Here is a 20,236-nt window from a genome sequence, read left to right as displayed (position 1 = left end):
GCGTAATATTACAACAATTGGTTGAACGAAGAGATCGCCTACGTCCATTGTAAATGTTTGTTTTGATTTTTTAGTCAAAGCTTAAACGATATTCCACAATGTTAGCGTTTTCAACTTAAGGATTTTTGTGAAATTTCTTATTTTCACTTTCATAAGTTTGATACTTTTTCATGAGCGCATGTGCATTTCACTCGAATTGACGCATGCACACTAAGAATGCACTTGCGCAATTACTTAAAATCTTACGTACGTGAGATAATCTTACTATGTGGGAAAAAGAGACATATTTCCGCTCTCTAAGGGAATTTTTTCAATTTCTCTCTTCTCTTTTTAATTTTTCTCGATTTAACTTTGCAGCAACCCTCATATAAGTTATTCCTATCCCCCTCTTCAATTTACTCTCATCCCCTTGCTCGCATGCCCCCTTTTTAATAACTATAATGTGCTTATTACCACCCCCATAACTATGATGTTCAGTCTTTTTTTTTTCAAATTTTATGCAAATAAAGTGTGTCTTCTTCCAAATTTTATATTTCTATTATAGAGCGAAAATAGAACAGATATAGATGCTAAAATCAAAAATTGAAAATATCCTGAAAATTATAATTTTGGGAAAGCTTTAAGGTATCTTATTATCGCCTATAGTCTTTATAAATGTACCACAAAGCGAGACCTGAAAAGAGAATTTTTATAAAATTTCAAACGTCTATTAATTATTCTCCCATATTTTTCTGCTGATCATTCCAGTTCAATAGTCTCGTAATTCTTTGATTTATTACCCTACAGCTAAGAAAGATTTTGTAGGAAGTTTCTTCTAGTTTTCAAATAAATCATCAAAATGTTTTATCTTGAATTAAAAAGTTATATGTAAAAAAAAAAAATATTTCACCAGTTCTTTTAGGAAAAAATTTTGGTCGCTTATTCCCAGATTCGTTAAAATAAAAGCCTCTGCCAATTTTTGCAGGTAAAATCTTCTGTTGTCTGGACTGAAACCTAAAAATACCAAACTAATAATAATACCAATTCTTTTCATTTTGGGAAAAAAAACCTTACAAATGAAATTCATTCATAATTAATAAAAGCAAATAAGTGAACAATTGGATTTTGCAAAGTTGCTATTTTGATTCTTTATCCATTAAAGGTGTCATAATTGCAATAATTAGCATATTATTTTGATGTTAACATACTTTGCACTAAACATTTTAATAGCAAATTCACCAGGACATCTAATGAGTGTAAGAGAGACAAAAAGTTAAATCCACTCTCACTTGAGCAATACAAGTTCATTATGCTTACATATTGTATTGATTTTTGTTTGTAGGTTTTTAAATCTCGAAATACTTGAAATTATACTTATTTAGAAAAGTGAACTAGCTGGTCAGTTGGTTTGATCAATAGAAGCTCAATAATATTCCTTAAATTATTATTAATAATAATAAAAACATTCTTCATCGCTGAATTCATCAAAATCTACATTATACTAAATTTTTTTGATCATCGATTCGGAGTTTTACGTAGAGCAAGGCATCCTGAATCGTTTGCCCCAGATTTAAAGAAATAGTCCACATCCGTTGTAAATGTTTGTTTTGATTTTGCAGTCAAAGTCAAAATGATATTCCATCACGTTAGCGTTTTCGACTTAGGAATTTTTGCAAAATCTTTCATTTTAACTTAGTAAGTTATATATTTTTCACGGGCACATGCGCATTTCACCAGAAGTGACGCATGCGCAATTACTTGTGGAATGAACCTTAAATAAATCATAAACTTATATAAAGGAAAAATCATAAAAATTAGTAGAATATCATTAAATTTATAGAAACTAATACAATGTGGGAAAATGAAAATAATGACAACTTAGCACAACAAATAAGTTTTCAAAATCTTACCGGACATTTACTTTTATTTCTTTGATTGATTTAACAGAGCATGATTTGTACATAACATGGAAATATTTTTCATTGAATTATAAATGAGTAATTGAAATTTCAATGGCCATATTGCCAAATATAAAATATTACTCATCTTACCAACATAATGACTTAAATCTAAACTGAAACTGAAAAAGGGAAGAAAAAAATAACAAAACAAAATCTTTCTTGATTAACAATACCAGTGGCGCCATCTGTTATTGGAATTATAAAAAAAGTCAAGACATCCTGCCACCCAAGGAGGTGGAAATGTCATTTTTTTATCAATGGACATACTTTACAGATAGGCCTGGTGATTTCTCTATGAGCTGTTCTTAATTTAACAACCCTAATAATACCATCGTTTCCAGGAAATACTTGCACAACTCGTGCAAGAGTCCACTTTAATGGAGGTGGGACATTGTCATTTTTAGAAGAACTAAATCTCCAACATTAAACTCTGAGCCAGAAACAGTCCATTTAGACTTTGCTTGTAGAGTTTGGAGATAATCTTTACTCCATTTGATCCAAAATTGAGTACGAAGTTTTTGAATTAAAGACCATCTAGACTTGAGACACATGGATGGTGATGGGTCTCTCTCAGACAATGAAAGAAGTGGAGCACCCACAATAAAATGTCCAGGGGTAAGAGCCTCTAGATCACTAATTTCTGAGGTTAATGGACATAACGGTTGAGAATTGAGGCAAGCCTCAACTTGACACAAGAGCGTAGCCAGTTCTTCGAAATTCAGTGTAGCTGAGCAGCATACTTTCAGCAGGTGTCTCTTGGTTGATTTAATATTAGACTCCCAGAGTCCGCCAAAATGAGGTGTTGCTGGAGGAATAAAGTGCCAAGAGATTTGAAGGTTGCTGGAAAAATCTTGGACTGAATTGTCTCAAACAATTTTGTACAGAGACTACAAATAGTTACTGGCTCCTTTAAAATTTGTGGCATTATCACTGTATACATCAGATGGCAACCATCGTCTAGCAGTAAATCGACGAAAGGATGCTAAAAAGGCTTCTGTTGACAAATCAGAGACAAGTTCCAAGTGGACAGCCTTCGTAGTAAAACAAATGAAAAGTGCAATGTACGACTTTAAAGTGACTTTAGATCTAGGTAAATTTGGTTTGGCTGAAATTGGACCTGCAAAGTCCAGCCCAACAACGTTGGAAAGGTTTAGATGGAATAACTCGGTCACGAGGCAAATCGGCCATGAGCTGGCTTGAAGAAACAGCATTTACCTTTAAACAAGTTGTACAGTCTCTGAGGATTTTTCTCACTGTGTTTCTCCCAGCTGGAAACCAAAATTTTTGCCGAATTAAAGATAAAACTACAGAAATGCCAGAATGTAACGAAAGCTTATGATAATATTCTATAAGGAGCTTGAGAACATGATGACTTCTCGGTAAAAGAATAGGATGCTTAGCCGATAGTGACAGATTCGAATTCTTGAGTCTCCCACCAATTCTTAAGACCTTGTCAGAGTCTAGAAAAGGTGAAAGGGTTATGATTTTAGAGTTTACTGGAACACAGCCTTTATTTTTGATTGACTTAATTTCAGCACTGAATTCCACACTTTGAATTTCTTTAATAATTGTGATAAGAGCATTATCCAGTTCACAAACGTGAAGACAACCGTTTATCCGATTTTCCGAATTTCTCGAGTTGAACACGAATCTTTTACACCAAGCAATCACTCTTATTAATTTGCTGAATGATGAATATTTTTGAGTTAACTCTTGCATCGAATTACTTTCAACTGCTGAGGCATGTATTAGAGTGTCAGGGATGGAAGTGTGAACAGAGTTTGGCTTAACCTCTTCGGTGAATGCTGAATTTGCATTAGATAGCCACTCCGAGCCTTGCCACCAAAGTTCCAAGTTCATAAGCTTCCTTGGAAAAATTCCTCGATAGGCGCAGTCGGCAGGATTCGAATGACCAGAGACGTGATTCCAAGTTATTGATGCTGTTAAAGATGTGATCATGGCTACTCTATTTCTGACAAATTGATCCTTTAATGAATCTGATCGTATCCAGCTAAGTACTATTTCTCAATCAGTCCAAAGGAAAACTTGATCTCATAATTTATTTATCGATCTTGAAATTGTATCAAACAGTTTAAATAGTAGATGGGCAGCGCATAATTCCAGACGTGGAAGTGAAATTGCTTTTAATGGAGCTACCCTTGTTTTAGCAGTCACTATGTTGACAGTGACTTCGTTGTCATGCACAGAACGAATATAGAAAACTGCTGAATATGCTTTAATAGAAGCATCACAAAAGTCATGGAGTTGAACGCATTTAGCTGGAGTGTCAGCTGGCATTAATCGTCGTTTGCTTTTTATGTCTCTAAGTTGCTCCATTTCCGAATGAAATGTTTTCCAAGTCTTATCTACTTCTTCGGGAATAGGTTCATCCCAAGGCAAATTATTTTTCCAAAGATTTTGTAGCATTATTTTTAAGACAATAGTAGTTGGAGACAAGAAGCCTAGGGGGTCATAAATCTTTGCGATGACTGAGAGGAGATTTGTTTTTGATAGAACTTCACCTGGCTGTGAAATATTAACTTGAAATGTATCTTCCTTAAAGTTCCAAAACAGTCCTAAAATCTTATGAGACTGGTTTTCTTTAATAGAAATGTCTCGACAAGCAAGAGCATGGTCAGGGATATTGTTAAGAACTTCTGGACAATTGGAAGCCCATTTCCTCAAATTAAATCCTCCTCTCTCTAGAAGTGCATTGAGATTAGTCACAAGTTGTTTAGCTTCTGCAATAGAATCGGCCCCTGAGAGTAAATCGTCTACGTAAAATTCATCCTTTAATACCTTTGAAGCCTCCGGAAAACAAACTTCTTCATCGTTGGCTAACTGTTTTAAGGTTCGTACCGCAAGAAAGGGAGTCCAGGCTGTCCCATAAGTCACTGTAAGCAATCTGTAAATCTGTAAATCGTCATCAGGGTTAAATCTCTAAAGAATTCTCTGAAAATCGCTATCTTCATAGTTCATTCGAATTGGCGATACATTTTCTCAATGTCCCCGCTGATTGCTATCTTGAAATATCTAAATTTCAATAAAATTGAAAAGAGCTCTGGCTGCAAACGAGGGCCTAAAAACAGTACACTATTTAGAGAATTTCCATGAGTCTTTAGCGGACGCATCAAAGACTACTCTTAGTTTAGTAGTCGAACTATCTTCCTTTATGACAAAATGATGGGGGAGGTAGAATGATTTCTCTTTGTCAATCTCATCAAGGGGAACAAGTTCCATGTGTCCTAACTGAAGGTACTCTAGCATAAATTTCGAGTATTGTTCTCTAAGAGAATTGTTTTTACTTAATTTAGCTTCAAGGTAATTAAATCTCTTAAGAGCTTGTGAGGCAGATTTGCCAAAATTATTATGAGACTTAAATGGTAATCTCACAGTGTAACGACCTGAACTCCAAGTGACTGTGCTATCATAAAAACTTTCGCAATCAGCCTCATCTTTGGTTCTCAACTCAGTTTGGGGAATCGATTCAAGTTCCCAAAAAGCTCTCAATTGACTTTCTAAAGTAGCAACTAGGTGGCAGTTCACAGCATCCTTTTCGTGTTTAGCGTCAGCAATAAATTCTTCCGGACACTAACCAACCCAAATGAGAATTTATGGCAACTGGTGTACCCTTTTTTCCAGAAATAAGTTGACCTAATAGCATTTCGGCATACATATCTGCACCTAGTAAAATGTCAATTGGGCTTGCAATAAAAAATGCAGGATCGGCAAGTTTAAGTCCTTGAAGGTGTGGCCAATAACCAGAGTCAAATTTAAAATTTGGCAAATCACTTGTGATTTTATTTACAACTAGTGCAGTGCAATTAAATTCTCTATTTTCATTAAAATGAGGTTTGAACTCTAAAATAACTTCATTAAGATTTGTCTCAATCATTTTATTATTTATAGCAGATATTGTTTTATTTGAGACAGTCTCTGTTAATTGCAATAAAGTTTCACACCTTTTACTTATGAGGCATTTCTGAGAGCCATTATTAATCAATGCTCTGCATGTAATTAAATTACCCTCTACATTTTTTACCTTTATCAAAGCGGTTGACAAAAGAGTATTACTATCTACGCTATTAGAATTTAGACAAGTTGTGCTAAGTTGAATGTTTTCCCTCACTGTAGGGACATTTTCAGAATCGGCATTATCTAAATTTGAATTAGAATAGCAAACTGTATTGCTTACATTAGGTTCTTCAGAATTAGAATAAAATCTATGCAATGAAGTATGATGTTTTCTATGACATGCCTTACAGGTGTTAGTAAAACGGCATTTATTTGCCATATGAAATTTTCGTAAACAATTTATACACAGCTTTTTAGATTTAACTACTTTCCACCTGTCATCAACAGACATCTTATTATACATGGGGCAATTAACAATTGAATGATTTTCATTACAAATATTGCATAAATTTTCTGTTTTGTTTACTACCACATTATTTTCAAAAGCCTTTTTAGGAAGAACCCTTGGCTTGCATTCTGTTTGATTTGAAATACTTTCTGCTTGTTGCTCAAGAAATTTAGCCAATTCTAAAAATGTTGGAATATCTTGATTAGTTAAAGATAATTCCCATCTTTGCCTTAGTGTATCATCTAGTTTTCCCAAAATAAAAAATATTAAAATAACATCTACAATAGGATTAACTTCTAACTTTAAAGTTGAAAGAATTCGAATAACTTTATTACACGTATTTAAAATTTCAAATATCGAAGCCGCAGAATTAGACTTAATTGTCTTTAGATTAAATAGTTTTGAAATTTGCGCGAACGCTAATTCACGTTTATTATCATATCTCGCAACTAGAGTCTGCCAAGCATGCTTTAATTTTCATCTGTGAGCGAAAATCCTGAAATAAGCTTGTGTGCAGCGCCCTGTAAACTAGCAAACAAATATTGAAATTTTTGAAGTTCTGTTAATTCTGGATTTTTATCTATGGAACTCAAAAACAATTCTTTAAATGACATCCAGTTATTGAAATCTCCATAAAAACTCGGTAACTCGAATTTGGGCAACTTTAAACAAGATTCATTTAGTTTCGGGTTCGATTCATCTGGAGAAACGCCGCCATTATTAGTGTTGTTTACTTTTGATTTCAATTCCGACAGTTCCCGCGCAATATTAATTCGCAATGTATCAATATTAGATGCCAAATCATCAAATTCTTTCATACTGCTTGCCTCTTCCTCATTCTTGAAAGAAACGATAATTTCCGTATGAATCTCATTAAGCTCCACCCATATTTCATTTATTTGAGCCGAAAAAACATCTAATTCCGCTCTTTCTATTTCCCCAGACATAAATTTCGGTTTCAGAATATTGTTTATACGCTTCACTTTACCTTTCAAAATACTACGTCTTTTCTTTAAAGTTTCCATTATAATTACAAAATACAATATTTAAGATCAAAGATTTATCGACGGACCGAAAATAAGATAAAAAAAAACAATATTAACTAGAGCAATATAAAATACTTTTATCTAACTCTCTTAATTGAAATGGAATGAACCTTAAATAAATCATAAACTTATATAAAGGAAAAATCATAAAAATTAAGTAGAATATCATTAAATTTATAGAAACTAATACAATGTGGGAAAATGAAAATAATGAAAACTTAGCACAACATTTACTTTTATTTCTTTGATTGATTTAACACAGCATGATTTGTACATAACATAGAAATATTTTTCATTGAATTATAAATGAGTAATTGAAATTTCAATGGCCATATTGCCAAACATAAAATATTACTCATCTTACCAGCATAATGACTTTAATCTAAACTGAAACTGAAAAGGGGAAGAAAAAATAACAAAACAAAATCTTTCTTGATTAACAGTACCAGTGGCGCCATCTGTTATTGGAATTATAAAAAAAGTCAAGACAACTTGCATTCTTACATACGAGAGCGTTCGGTAGCTAAGTAAATTTTTGAAATCTCCTTAATAATATAAAAAAATGATCTTTGAATCGGAAAATAAAGCACAGTGCTGTTTTAAAGCTTAAGTAGAAGGTAATAGAAGGAAATTTGGTAGAAAGGTATTTTTCATATGCAGACATCTTTTGTAAAAGGGTATTCTACTTTAGTTTTTCGTAATGTAACAAAACAAATGAGATCTATACTTGCAACATTGTTCTTCAAATCTTTATCTATATTTATCTTACACGGGGATAAAGAAAGTCCTCATTTCTTTTTTGCGTTGGCAACATGGAGTTGAAATATCAAGTTTTTAAGCTGCCAAAAGTATGAAAACTGAACCAAAATGTTAAAAGTGAATAGTTTGTTCTATCTTATATTTTAATTCTATTCAGTGCACATTTTATACACATTCAACGGCAATTTTATTATTTTTATTAGTAATTGAGAAATCAATACTTGTGGTGCTGTAACACGTATTATGTAACGCGTTTAAAACACCAAAACGTACTCGAAGAGCAGAAGAGAAGTGTTGAGGACACTAATGAAAGACGTAACATTGAAAGAATGCGTAGGAGACGTGCTAGTGTTTTGTTCCTGCAAGTTTTTCTATTATTGTCATTTATTTTAGTTTAAATTTTTCATTTCAATAAATTATTATTGAATAAAAACTTTAATTCGTCCACAGAAGAATTAGAAGATTTTAATTCTGCCGTAACTACAACTACGATTATTAAATATCAATTCATTAGTAAACATGCTAACTCTATTCTATCTTGGGGTACTTTTCAATAGAAGATTATTGATATTTCAGATAACCACTATCCCTTCACTGGTGACCTACAGACGTGATATGAACTCGCCTATTTTGAAAATAACGCCTACTTCAATGGATGGTCCACATTGAACAGTTGACTTGCTACCTGTGATTGCGTTATCGTTATAAAGTCTAAAAATATAAGAAAGATAATTGGTTTGCAAAAGCATGAATAAAAGTAAAAATATTAAAAACTAAAGGGCTGGCAAAAGCATAAATAAAATAAACACATAAAAAGATAAATTTAAATAATAAAAGCAGACGATAAAATTAGAACACCAGAAAGTTGTTGATTTTCTAAAATTAGTTTTGTGTGGAATTTGAGTTTTCATATATCCCGTTACGGGCACTTTATCTAGTTGTTTTATAATATTTTATCTATCCCGCTACGGGTGAGTTTCCTTATATACCGTTACGGGTTTTTCTTGCTGTTTTATGATCTTTTCACTATCCCGTTACGGGTAATTCATATTTGTTACTGTTTGTGTTGTTTGCAAATAAAAGTTTTATAAAAAAATTGAACACTTCTTTAATATAGCTTGATACGCTACATCGTCCTCCTCACGCTGTTGTTTCTCAGTCTCATTTATACACAACGAGATCCTGCACGCATTCTGCTGCTAATAACAACACAGAGGGTATCACACGCATAACCGTGAACTTAGTGCAACTCTCATGACAAGCACTCAAAACTCGGTGAACTTAAAACAGTTTTCACCTAAAGGGCTCAGCATCCGGTGAACTTAATACATCTCTGTTTTTTGCAGGTACAGCAACTAGTAGTATCCGTTCATCAAACTCTATCCCTGTTTAAATTCTGGTGGAGGAGTATTGTGACATAACTACCACTATGAATATTATGTCAATTCACTAGTTTATAAAACATGGTAACTCGATTCAATCTTGGGTTACCTTTTAGTAGAGGAAGTTTGGCATAGTCAAAAGCTCTTTCTTCTCATAATAATTGATTCAAATTCTTAAGATTTCACGCTAGAACACATTTCAAATTAATTGCAAGCTTAGAGCTCTAGCTTATTAATTTAGTAGCAAGCAAAGCGAGCATACCATGTAAAGCAAAGCAAACCATAAGAGATCGAATAGAAATGTTCGGGGGTCGGGGGCTTCTAGTTGTATTTAAATCTGCAGTTGATAAAGAGTATTTATTGAATACATATTACTTATTATTTTAAATATATTCTTCAACAGTTCAATTTTCAAAGCTAAACATAATGCTAGCTCTAGTAAGAAATATTACACGATCATAATCGTTTACATAAAATAAAATAGTTTAATGCTGATAAATGTCTTTTTCACTTATCACAACACTACCAAAATATGAGTCTCAATATTTTTTTCACCCTTTAAAAGACGTGACATAAAATATATTTAGGTCAAAAGCTCATTAGCATAAAAATGTTTCATGAATAATTCAAAAGCATTTCTAAAATTTCCCGGTTGCTTTGTTTTTTTTTAACAGCTGTGAAATAAAGATTGTCATAAAATGAAACCATTTTGCAGTAGGCGTACAGATAGATTGTTTCATAAATATTTTTCATATTTAAAAAAAAAAGAAAATGGAATATAATTTAAAATTGTAAGTATGCAAGACGGAAATCCAACTATTAAAATAGTCAGTTTTGGCAAGCCATGCATCTGATTTAAAATAGTTATAAATTAAGAAATATACGAGTTACTATACAAATAAAAACTGAAAAGGAATTTCTATGTTTAGAGTTTTAGGATATTTATTAACACAAAGAAAATCAAATCAATACCTGACATAAGAAAGTAACGTAACTATGTAATCGCATATTTATTTCTTTTCATTTAAAATTTTTCTTTTCAAATATTTTTGTCAGGTACTGGCATACATGCTCTTAAAATTAAAGTGTTACAAATGTATTTCTCGTTATTTCACAATGAGAGAAAAAATATAGCCGAAAATACCATACTATTCTAACATTTACCGCGCTTCCGGTTCTATGGAAATACCAAAAATCTAGGTAATTATTTTAGTAAAATTAAAAATAAAATTATGATATGTGATAAAATTTAAGTAAATGTAGTAAAATTTGTTAATTTTACAATGATACCTTAGTAGATGGCATGAAAACCATTTATTAGGTTAAATTTATTTTTTAGTTTTGTCTTTTTTTAGTTTTGTCTTTTTAGCTTTGTCTTTATGTTTTTCTGACTGTTTTACCAGGAATTTCGTTACCATACCACACGATAATTTTGCCAGAAAATGTATCTCTGCAGTGTCAGGCTGTTTCCTCCTTAGAATTCATTAGTTGAATTTCATTCAGAGAGATTAAATGCAGTTCAGAACATCACGTATTAAATTGGGGTAAATGTTAAGATCACAGTTGAAAATCGTAATAAATGGAAGTGATAATAAATCACAATGTACACCCTTGTGCAAATTAATAGAAACAAACTTTTTTTCTCGTGTTTTTTAAAGAAGATGTTTTGGGGTTGTTTCGGTTGCAATGGGGTTGGACCTTTGCAGCCTATTGACGGTATGATGCGTTCTGAGCAGTACATTACTATTCTGGGTAAAAAAGTTGTTCCAGAGTTGAAGAAACGATACCCTGATGGAACAGGGATTTTTCAACAGGATTTAGCTCATTGCCATACGTCCAAAATTGTCAAGAAATTCATGTTTGAGAATCAAATTGAGACATTGGAATGGCCAGGGAACTCTCCGGATATCAACCTTATTGAGAATCTCTGGGCCATATGCAAGAATCGCCTATTAAATATGGACTGTACAACTATGGAGAAGCTAATCACGGCGTTAATTCATGTGTGGTACAAGGACACAAATATTATAAATGACTGTAAAAAATTAGTGGAATCCATGCCGAATCGTGTCCAAATGTTAATAAAGTGTCGTGGAGATCATATTATGTACTAAAAATTTTTGAGCTTGTATAAATTTAAATAAAATAGCATTTTCTCTTAGTTTTCTGAATTTATTGAGTTTGTTTCAATTAATTTGCACAAGGGTGTAAATACAATGCAGAGGGTAGTGTGAAAAGCTTTAGAAAGCGATAACGAAGTGCAATAATAATTTCAAGTATCACAAGCGATGCTAAAAATTTTGCTGATTGTCGAATAAGACTTAAGATGTAGTAAAACACATCTGTTAAAAAATCCCATTACTAAAATATTTCTGTACGGTAAATTTTACTTCATTAATTGCACGAAAAGTTCTTCGTGACTAAATTTTCCGTAAATAAAGAACAAATAATGGCAGTAAAACGAACATACTGTAGCCAATCGTTTATTTTAGTTCTGCATTCACGTTGTTTAGGTATCATCATTTAAGTGTACTGTATTTTTCATTTGAAAGCGAGTTTAGCCAAATTTACAAATCTTTTTTTCATGCTTTATTAACTTCTATTTATTTTAAAAAACTATGTAATCAAGTTTAAGTTTCTTATCTAGCAACTATAAGTGAGAGTTTTAGAATCCCTTAAAAGCTCAAAGAAAGCGTGTAAAATACATAAAAATACTTTTTTTCGCAAATACCTTACAATTTAAATTCACCGAGTAATTTTTTTATACTTTACTATGATTGAATTCCTTTTTCAGCCTCAAATAACACTGCATTTTTTCTAGTGGAAAATTTAAGTCAACATCGCAAATGAAGTCAAACTAAAAAAGTCCTTAGAGAGTTTAGAAACTTTCAATTTCTCCAAAGACTTTATGCATTTTTATCTTAGATAAACTTAAGGAATAAATGCAGTAAAAACGAGGGTTGATTAATATGACTAACTATTCGATTTTTATTCAAATCTGTTGTTAAAAATCAGTGTATTCCAAAGAATAAAATAGTTTAGACTGGTGCGGATATTTCAAAAAATTTAGTATACGCTTTCTCCAGAACGTCACTTTAATTATTGAATCTTAACTATTCAAACCTCAAAAATTGTATGAATTTTTGCCAAAGCGTGAAACCGAAGGAAGTTCTTACATGTCAAAAATTGTTTTTAAAATGCATAAAATGAAAATGATATCTATATGTCCATTATTATCCTGAAGTCAAATTTCATTAGAAATATACTCTGAACATCAATTTAATAAATTTTTATTATATGTTTACTAAATAAAAGTCTTAATTAATATTATTAACAAAGAAGTTTTTCGTTTATGTTTCAAATGGCAGATTAAAAGACAACTGTAGACAGAAAAACATTGTGAAAGGTTTAGGAAAAATAATGTAACCGTAAAGGAAAAATAATGTTCCTTGCTGTAAATTTAACGGTAAATCAGATAGACTGCTGCCTGTTATTTTACCATAATCTTAGAATGAAAATTTTAACAGTGTACACAAAGCATGTCAATTACACTTTTAATTAAAAAAATGCTTTTAATTTAATATATTACCAACGCTGAATTACAGATAGATTTAAAATATGCGTCGCTTAATGTTTAACTTTGGAAACTTGTGATTCAGGGCAAATATGAATATGCATAACAAAGCAAATAAATCACATAAGGCAAAAGAACTAGTTGAATTAAGCATGAAGATAACCTCCTTTCAAGGAGAACTTTTCGATTTGAGTTATGCTTCATTTGCGTTACAAGCAAAATTGCATATTTTGTAATAATTGAGAAGTTGAAAGATTCTAAAGTAGTTTTTATTAAAGTAACATTTAAAAGTTTTTTTTTAAAACTCATGAACGTTTCGGTTGCAATTCATGGAAAATATCTTTCTAATTTAACGGAAATTGAATGTTCGCACATACTTGGCATTAGTACAGGTTTTTCAATATTTGATTAAATAAGTAAATGAGTTAACCAGGGAGCTCAAATCAATTGCCCTAGCCAATCGTTGAAATTGCTTTAGTAACTCAAGGAGCTCGCTCTTCTCCCCTATTGTATATATGTGTATTTTAGTAAGCTGTTTTGCATGTTGTACTCTTTTTAAAACATGTACATAATAGACTTTATATGAAACCTTTGATTTATAATTTAATTATGAAACATCATTCAGTTTATTAGCATTGTCTTTTGAAACATACAATTCACAGCATTTCAATAGATAAATAAATATATATTTCGGTGTTAAGAGGCACTACAGTATTACACCCTGTTTTATTATAAACTTGTAAAATGTAAGAAAACCAAAGAAAAGATCAAGAGTCAAGAACATGAAAGAATGCATCGTGGTAAAATAAGTTAGAATGGTGGTAGGATAAAGAAAAAAAAGCTTTGATCAATGAGTATCGTGTTTATAAACGTTGATAAAATACATCTCAGTCAGGGTCCTCCTGTGTTAATTACTAAAATATAACCCTAAATTATATATAGTTGCGCACATTAATAAGCATAATTACAACGAATCTCTGTGCTTTGTTGATCTCTCTCCTGCATTAATTACAAACATCATTAAAACTAAAATATATTTTTAAATTTTTATGGAACCTACGTAAATTGATAAACTGAAGATCAACAAAAGTATTGAAGCGATTCTAGGCATACAGAAACTGTTTGCTTTTAACCCTTCACTGCTTAACTCATCGTTTCTGCCAAACTTATTGTTGAGTTGCTTCAGATTTTAGTTGCCAAAGCCAGAAAAGAAATTCCATCGGTATTTGTGACAATCTACGCATTAGTGCTTTATATAATACAGAGGATAAATTTTATTTCAAAAGGGAAATATATTGAATTTATTGACTCGTAAAATTTAATAACTCGTGAAGTTTGAAATAGGAAATTTAATGCAGTAATATAAAATAATTCATGCGGAATATTGTTATTTTAAATTGCTAAATATATTTGTAAACCTGTTCTTTGGTCTGGGAAAATTGAATTGCGGATCTCATTATAAAATGATTTCGTTGAGAATTTATTATATTTCAAATAAAATTGTTCTTACTTCCGTGTTGGAATCACAGAAAGCTTATATCGGATTAAAAGTTTAGTTTGCTTTTGGCCCGTATCTTTGTCATTAAAAGGTTCAAATCAATTAAGATAGATCATTAATCCCTGTACAAAAATATAATGTGAAATAAGTGCATTATTGTGAGATGTATAATTATTTTTAAACTATCCATCCCTATTTTGACAGGAGTTATTGATAATAATACTATTCTGAGTATTAAAAAAATTGTATAGATATAATAACTAGGCCAGGGTGTTGTATTTCGAACAAATTTTAACTTTGTTGTGTGCAAAAGCAGTATTAATTAAAAATAAATAAAAAGTATGTAAAATCAGATTTCTCGGAAAATATTCGACCGATTTCTCGAAAACTATTAGCCATTTAAATTACAAGTCTTTTAACTCATCTAAAAATTATTCATTCGTAAAATTCATTTTTCCATTTTTTTGCATAAATTATTATAAAAAAATTATTAAAAATTATTTTTTTTTCATGGAATTACCAAAGTTTTTGGGGAATAACGAGTAAAGTTAATAGTAAGGAGTCTAAACTTTCAACACCAAACTATTAGGACCATATATTCTAGATTGCGGCTATCCAATCCCCCCCCCCCCAAATAAAGGTCAGGAATCCAAATCCATCGAAAAAAATTATATTTATTAAGAGAAAGTGTGTGTTTTAGTATCCGTAACAATCCCTAACAATACTGTCTACACCAATTAATTAGCACATTTGGGACCACCCACGTGCATCATTAAGATCAAGTCCAACTATGTGAATATCACAATAATAGATCAAAAGTTAGTTAGAGTGCTCCTTTTTTGAGCACTGTTCAGTACATTAAAATACTTAAAGGAAATCCCCTTTTAAAAATTGATGTTTTCCGTTATATGCGGTTAAACAAGAATATAAGTAATTTATCAGTGATTTTTATTTATCTTTCTATATTTTTACAAACATTTTTAACTGTCGCTTCTGAACTTCTATCTTTTAATTTTATTCTGCAATCATTCGGTATATTTCATGCAATAAATAAAATATTGCAAAAATCACTTTTAGTGTTATATATTTTACCGTTTCTATACAACAGTTTGAATGATCTAGTTTTAAAATTTAGCATTTATTTATTTATAGAAGTTTTAAATCTTTTTATTATAACTTCTAGATGATTGTTCGTTCTTCGTATGGAATGTAAAAAAGTAAATATTCAAAGAATTAATCAACACTACGAAACCATAAACGAACTTAAAGAAAGCTAAAATAATTTCATTTATTATTATTATTTTTATTATTTATCGTTTTTCCCTTTGGCTTTATTTAAGCAGATTAAGTAAAACTAGTTTCTAGAAGTTCATCCCAGAAACAAATATAGATCAATTACTTCAGTATCATTTGCCATATGATATTTTCTCAAGGTCAATTTGCCGACAATCCACCAGAAATTTAAATAATCAGCAATTTTCTCCGGTACTTGTCCCTTTCGGTGGGTTACAAAAGCCTATTTCAACAGTACCTACAGTTGGTAATTTTGTTCCAATATTTGTATATTTAGTATGTTTTAAAAAGCATCAATTAACATTATATTTAATTATTATAATTATAAAAAGCATCCATTTTTATTAAATATGTGAGAGTAAGAACTATAATTTTGAAAATCAGAATTTTCGGTATACCGTTTCCATACGAACGGAAAAATTACCAAGTAAATGGCTTCAATACCTAACCTATATTTCGGATTTTGTAACTAGAATTATAGTTTTTTGTTAAAAAAACCAAAAATGGGTAAGAAGCAATTGTATAATTTTTCGTGCAAAAATAACAAATGCCTATTGGATGCAAGCAGCTCTTTTATTTGTTTATTCAAGCAAGGCACGTTTTCGTGTGTTTACTTAAAAAGAAAAATAATCCCATAGTATGAGTATTTTTATGAAAATTCAAAAGGGTTACCTTTTTTTAAAAATGAAGCTGCAAAAAATATTTCGCTGCAGTTAATATATGTATATATTTTTAGTTTTCTTTAATATATTTTTAGTTTTCTTTAAAAACATGACTTGGTTCTTCAACTGAGTGAAATTGCATTTTTAAAGTCGCCCTTTGAGTTATGATTGCTCTTTTTGTAAGAAACTGAAACGCAGCTTATTGAAAAAATAAATAAATGATAAAATTTTTCCCCAAAATATTATCTCATTTTAAGACAGTTGTTTTGCTCCAATTCTCTATACAGTTTTTTGTTTTTATTTTCTTGAAATTTGGATTTTTCATGATTTTCCTATTAATTGTCTGATAATAACAGAGAGTGGAACATAGAATGTCGCTGTATGTTCAGTGGATATTTCCAGCACAGTAACTAATTATATTTAAAAATTGGTGAAACTGCATTACTAAAATTTGAACCTCTTAAATACGCGTATATTAAACTATTGAAACGAGTGGCGCATGTTTAAAATGCCAAATAGAATAATGTGGTTTGCCATAAATGTTGTTTTAACTAATTTCGTAATTTATTGTGTATTTTGCATAATTAATTAAAATATTTTAACCTGTTAATTCAGTCATGAGTTGTTTAGCAAACAAATGTTAAATGAACTGTCAACTGCTGCACTATATGTTTAGTAGATATTTTCGCAGTAACTAATTATATTTAAAAATTGGTGAAACAGCATTATTAATTATTATTAATTAATGCTATTAATTAATGCTTTAATTAAGTTAGTTACAGTTATCATTAAGTTAGTCACAGTTATTAATTAATGCTACTAAGCATTACTTAATAACTAATGGTATTAATTTAAAATTGATGGGAAAAATGTAAATATTGATGCTTTGTTGCTAGCACTTAATTTATTTCATGCTAAAGATTAATGTGCATGTTTTTCAATAAAATTACGCATTTTTAATTTTTGTTTACAAAAAATCTTGCTATGCAAGTTTTTTTAAAATATAAATTAATTTTTATTTTGTCATTTGTTTGCTATGATATTCTAGGACATTCTTAGTATAAATTCATGTAATAAGAACTGAGCTAAGCTTTAAATCAAATTTTTTGTTCAGTTACCGTTGTAACTTCATCTGTTGCTATTTTATCATATATTGAAAATATATTTTTAAATAAATTTTTGGTTATTAAAAAAAAAAAGACATTTAATGTTATTCGCAAAGCAGGCTAGTTAGTAATAGCGCAAGTAGTTGATTCCTTTTAATGTTTTACAATTTTGTTTTCATTATTTTAATCATATATGTTGACTGGGCATCGTTTTTACAAAGTTTATGACAAAAATAAAATAACTCATTTACTGTTTAATAATGAGATATCTGCAAGTGACGTAGTGTAGGTATCTCGATCCTGAGTGGTTGTTGAAACGTAGCATTAGTTTACGTTAGCAACTGTTCTTTCCATTCTATTGCGAGTTGCAGTTCTGCTAAGTGACACATTCTAAATTCTTTCCCAAAGATTCTCTCACAAGGATTTCAATTCTTTCCCTATATATTTCTTACTTAACACAAATGCAAGAATGAAAAAATAATAATAACATAAACAAATTAATTATGCATCGAAGTTGACGGGTACACAAAACAAAAATATATCACTGTTACAATGAAATACATAAGCAAATAAAGAATCTAATTTAAGTATAGCTAGGTACACGAGAAAGAATTATATTTCAACAAATTTTATGTGCGATACAACTCTGTATTTAGTTAATTTAGCGTTAATTAACATTCTAACTAATGTAGAGAAACGTAGCTCAACTTTAATACGCCATTTCTGCTGAAAAAGCTTTGATGGCGCTGACGTCATAGGTCACATGGGTGAGTATAGGTTAGCTTCCTCTTGATGTGCAAGTAACCAATTGTGAAGCAGTTAATAAGGCTATGTTTCCAAAAAATCGTTGCGTATTAATGTAGTATTGCAGTATTATTTTAAGACAAAGAAACGCCGCTTTTAGTCTTTTTATTTGGTTTTATAGTCAAATTGAAAAGTATACGTATTATTAGATCATGCTAAAAATGACGACAAATAAATGTAGCAGGCATGTAAATTTATCAGGGAAAAAATATATTTTACTGTTAGAAAACTTATTTATAGGTTTTAATTATTTCATGCTGATGACAACCGAAGAAATCTGGTATTTATGATATGATATTTATTTATTTATTCGTTAGTCCCTTATTCGTTAGCCCAAGTCTGCGGGTTCGATCCCCGGTCCAGACACCGGATTTTCGGGATGCAGAAAATCCTCAGCGGCCATGTTATATGATTATGCGTCATGTAAAAGATCCCTGGAGTGCCTTATTGGCTCTTGGCATTTCCGACAAAATTAAATTCCTAGTGCACTTTAGTCCACCTCTGGAGAACGCACAAGGTCTGCTCATCGGCAAGACCGATTGTGCAGCTCATTGGAAATAAAAAAAAAATGATATTTATTTGTCCAATGAGGGTGTTCCAGCCATTCTGTTTCTCTCTCTCTCGCTCATATGCTCAAAAATAAAATAGAACTAATTTTGGGCAGTAAAAATTGGTTTTAAGTTGTTTTCGTATTGACTTCAATCTTATATAATATTTGAAAGAAACCTTTTATGCACAGTTATTGAAAAGTCTTTTGAGTACAATTTTTATCCTAACTAAAATTTATAGTTTGAAGAATTTCGAAAGTTCTTGTTTTTCTGCGAAAAGATTTAATAAAAATGCCACTTCAGACCGAATTTCTGTGTTTTCTTAGATGAGAAATTGAAAAGAACATATAGGTTCTTTTCAAATTGAATTAAAAGCTCGTAAACACTTTTTAATTAAATGTTTTGCTACCTCTTTCTTTATTTCTCATTGTATTGGAACGTTTACTTATCTTAAGAAATTGACATGGGGTCACTTTGAAACATTTTTAATCATTTATTTCAAGATCTACTTGTTTCGATTATTTGAAAACGTTACGGACAATCTTCTGACTAAAGTAGCTTTAACTTAATAATTACTACTATTTTCTTAACTTAATAATAATAATTACTACTATTTTCTATTTTACTGGTCTGAAATTCTCAGCTGGAAAATAGGAAATACAGAACACTGATTCCTCAAATCAGTAGAAATTAAGTATTGAAATTTTCTCTTTTTACCAAATTGAAATATCATATTCGTTGTACACCTGTAAAGTTTCTGACTTTCTGTATTTAATTATAATAAAGACGCATTAAAAAATATAAGTCTTTGCGTCTAATCTCTCTTCTAAAAACACTAAATTTCAAATGCATTTATACAATATTCTTTGAATTTCAGCAAAAGTTTTGAATTTCATAGTTATCCTGTTTTCATATTATCCATCTCAACCATACTTTATTTTTTATTTACAAATTATGCCATTAATTAAAACATCCAAAATGTTTTCAGTCAAAAATTCAATGATTTTTTCGTATTCGCTGAAAATGCAACTAGTACTAGAACAAAAGTAACTAGAATACTTATTTCGAATTAATTTATAATTAATGCTTTAACTGTTTTCTTTTAAAAAGAAAAGATTGAAAATCTATCCAAACTTTGCTCAAACGGAGCAACATCGAACATGCATATATAAAAGAAATAATTTAATTGTTTAGAAAGCAAAACATATTTTTAAGCTTAATTGTGCAATTCTTCATGGTGATATGCATTCACCGAATCAAT

The 20,236-nt window shown here is 30.5% G+C and overlaps 2 protein-coding genes across 2 annotated transcripts; both read right to left on the bottom strand.

Moving 5' to 3' along the window:
• Window positions 1-2,314: 2,314 nt before the first annotated feature.
• LOC139425450 (uncharacterized) lies at window positions 2,315-3,899 on the bottom strand. The gene is made up of 3 exons (XM_087154329.1): window positions 3,156-3,899; window positions 2,842-2,971; window positions 2,315-2,745 (listed from the first exon to the last, which is right to left on the bottom strand). Exons 1-3 carry the CDS (start codon window positions 3,897-3,899, stop codon window positions 2,315-2,317), a joined length of 1,305 nt encoding a protein of 434 aa, XP_087010455.1.
• A 93-nt stretch (window positions 3,900-3,992) lies between these two features.
• Window positions 3,993-6,306, bottom strand: LOC139425451 (uncharacterized). Its single transcript, XM_087154317.1, has 3 exons — window positions 5,541-6,306; window positions 5,082-5,458; window positions 3,993-4,853 (listed from the first exon to the last, which is right to left on the bottom strand). The coding sequence occupies exons 1-3, from the start codon at window positions 6,304-6,306 to the stop codon at window positions 3,993-3,995; spliced, it is 2,004 nt and encodes a 667-aa protein (XP_087010443.1).
• Between the last annotated feature and the right edge of the window lie 13,930 nt (window positions 6,307-20,236).

The sequence above is a fragment of the Parasteatoda tepidariorum genome, chromosome 1 (assembly GCF_982258835.1).
Source record: "Parasteatoda tepidariorum strain Cologne lab strain chromosome 1, Ptep-v5.0, whole genome shotgun sequence".
Taxonomy (NCBI): Eukaryota; Metazoa; Arthropoda; class Arachnida; order Araneae; family Theridiidae; genus Parasteatoda; species Parasteatoda tepidariorum.
This window is presented reverse-complemented; position numbering and strand designations above follow the sequence as displayed.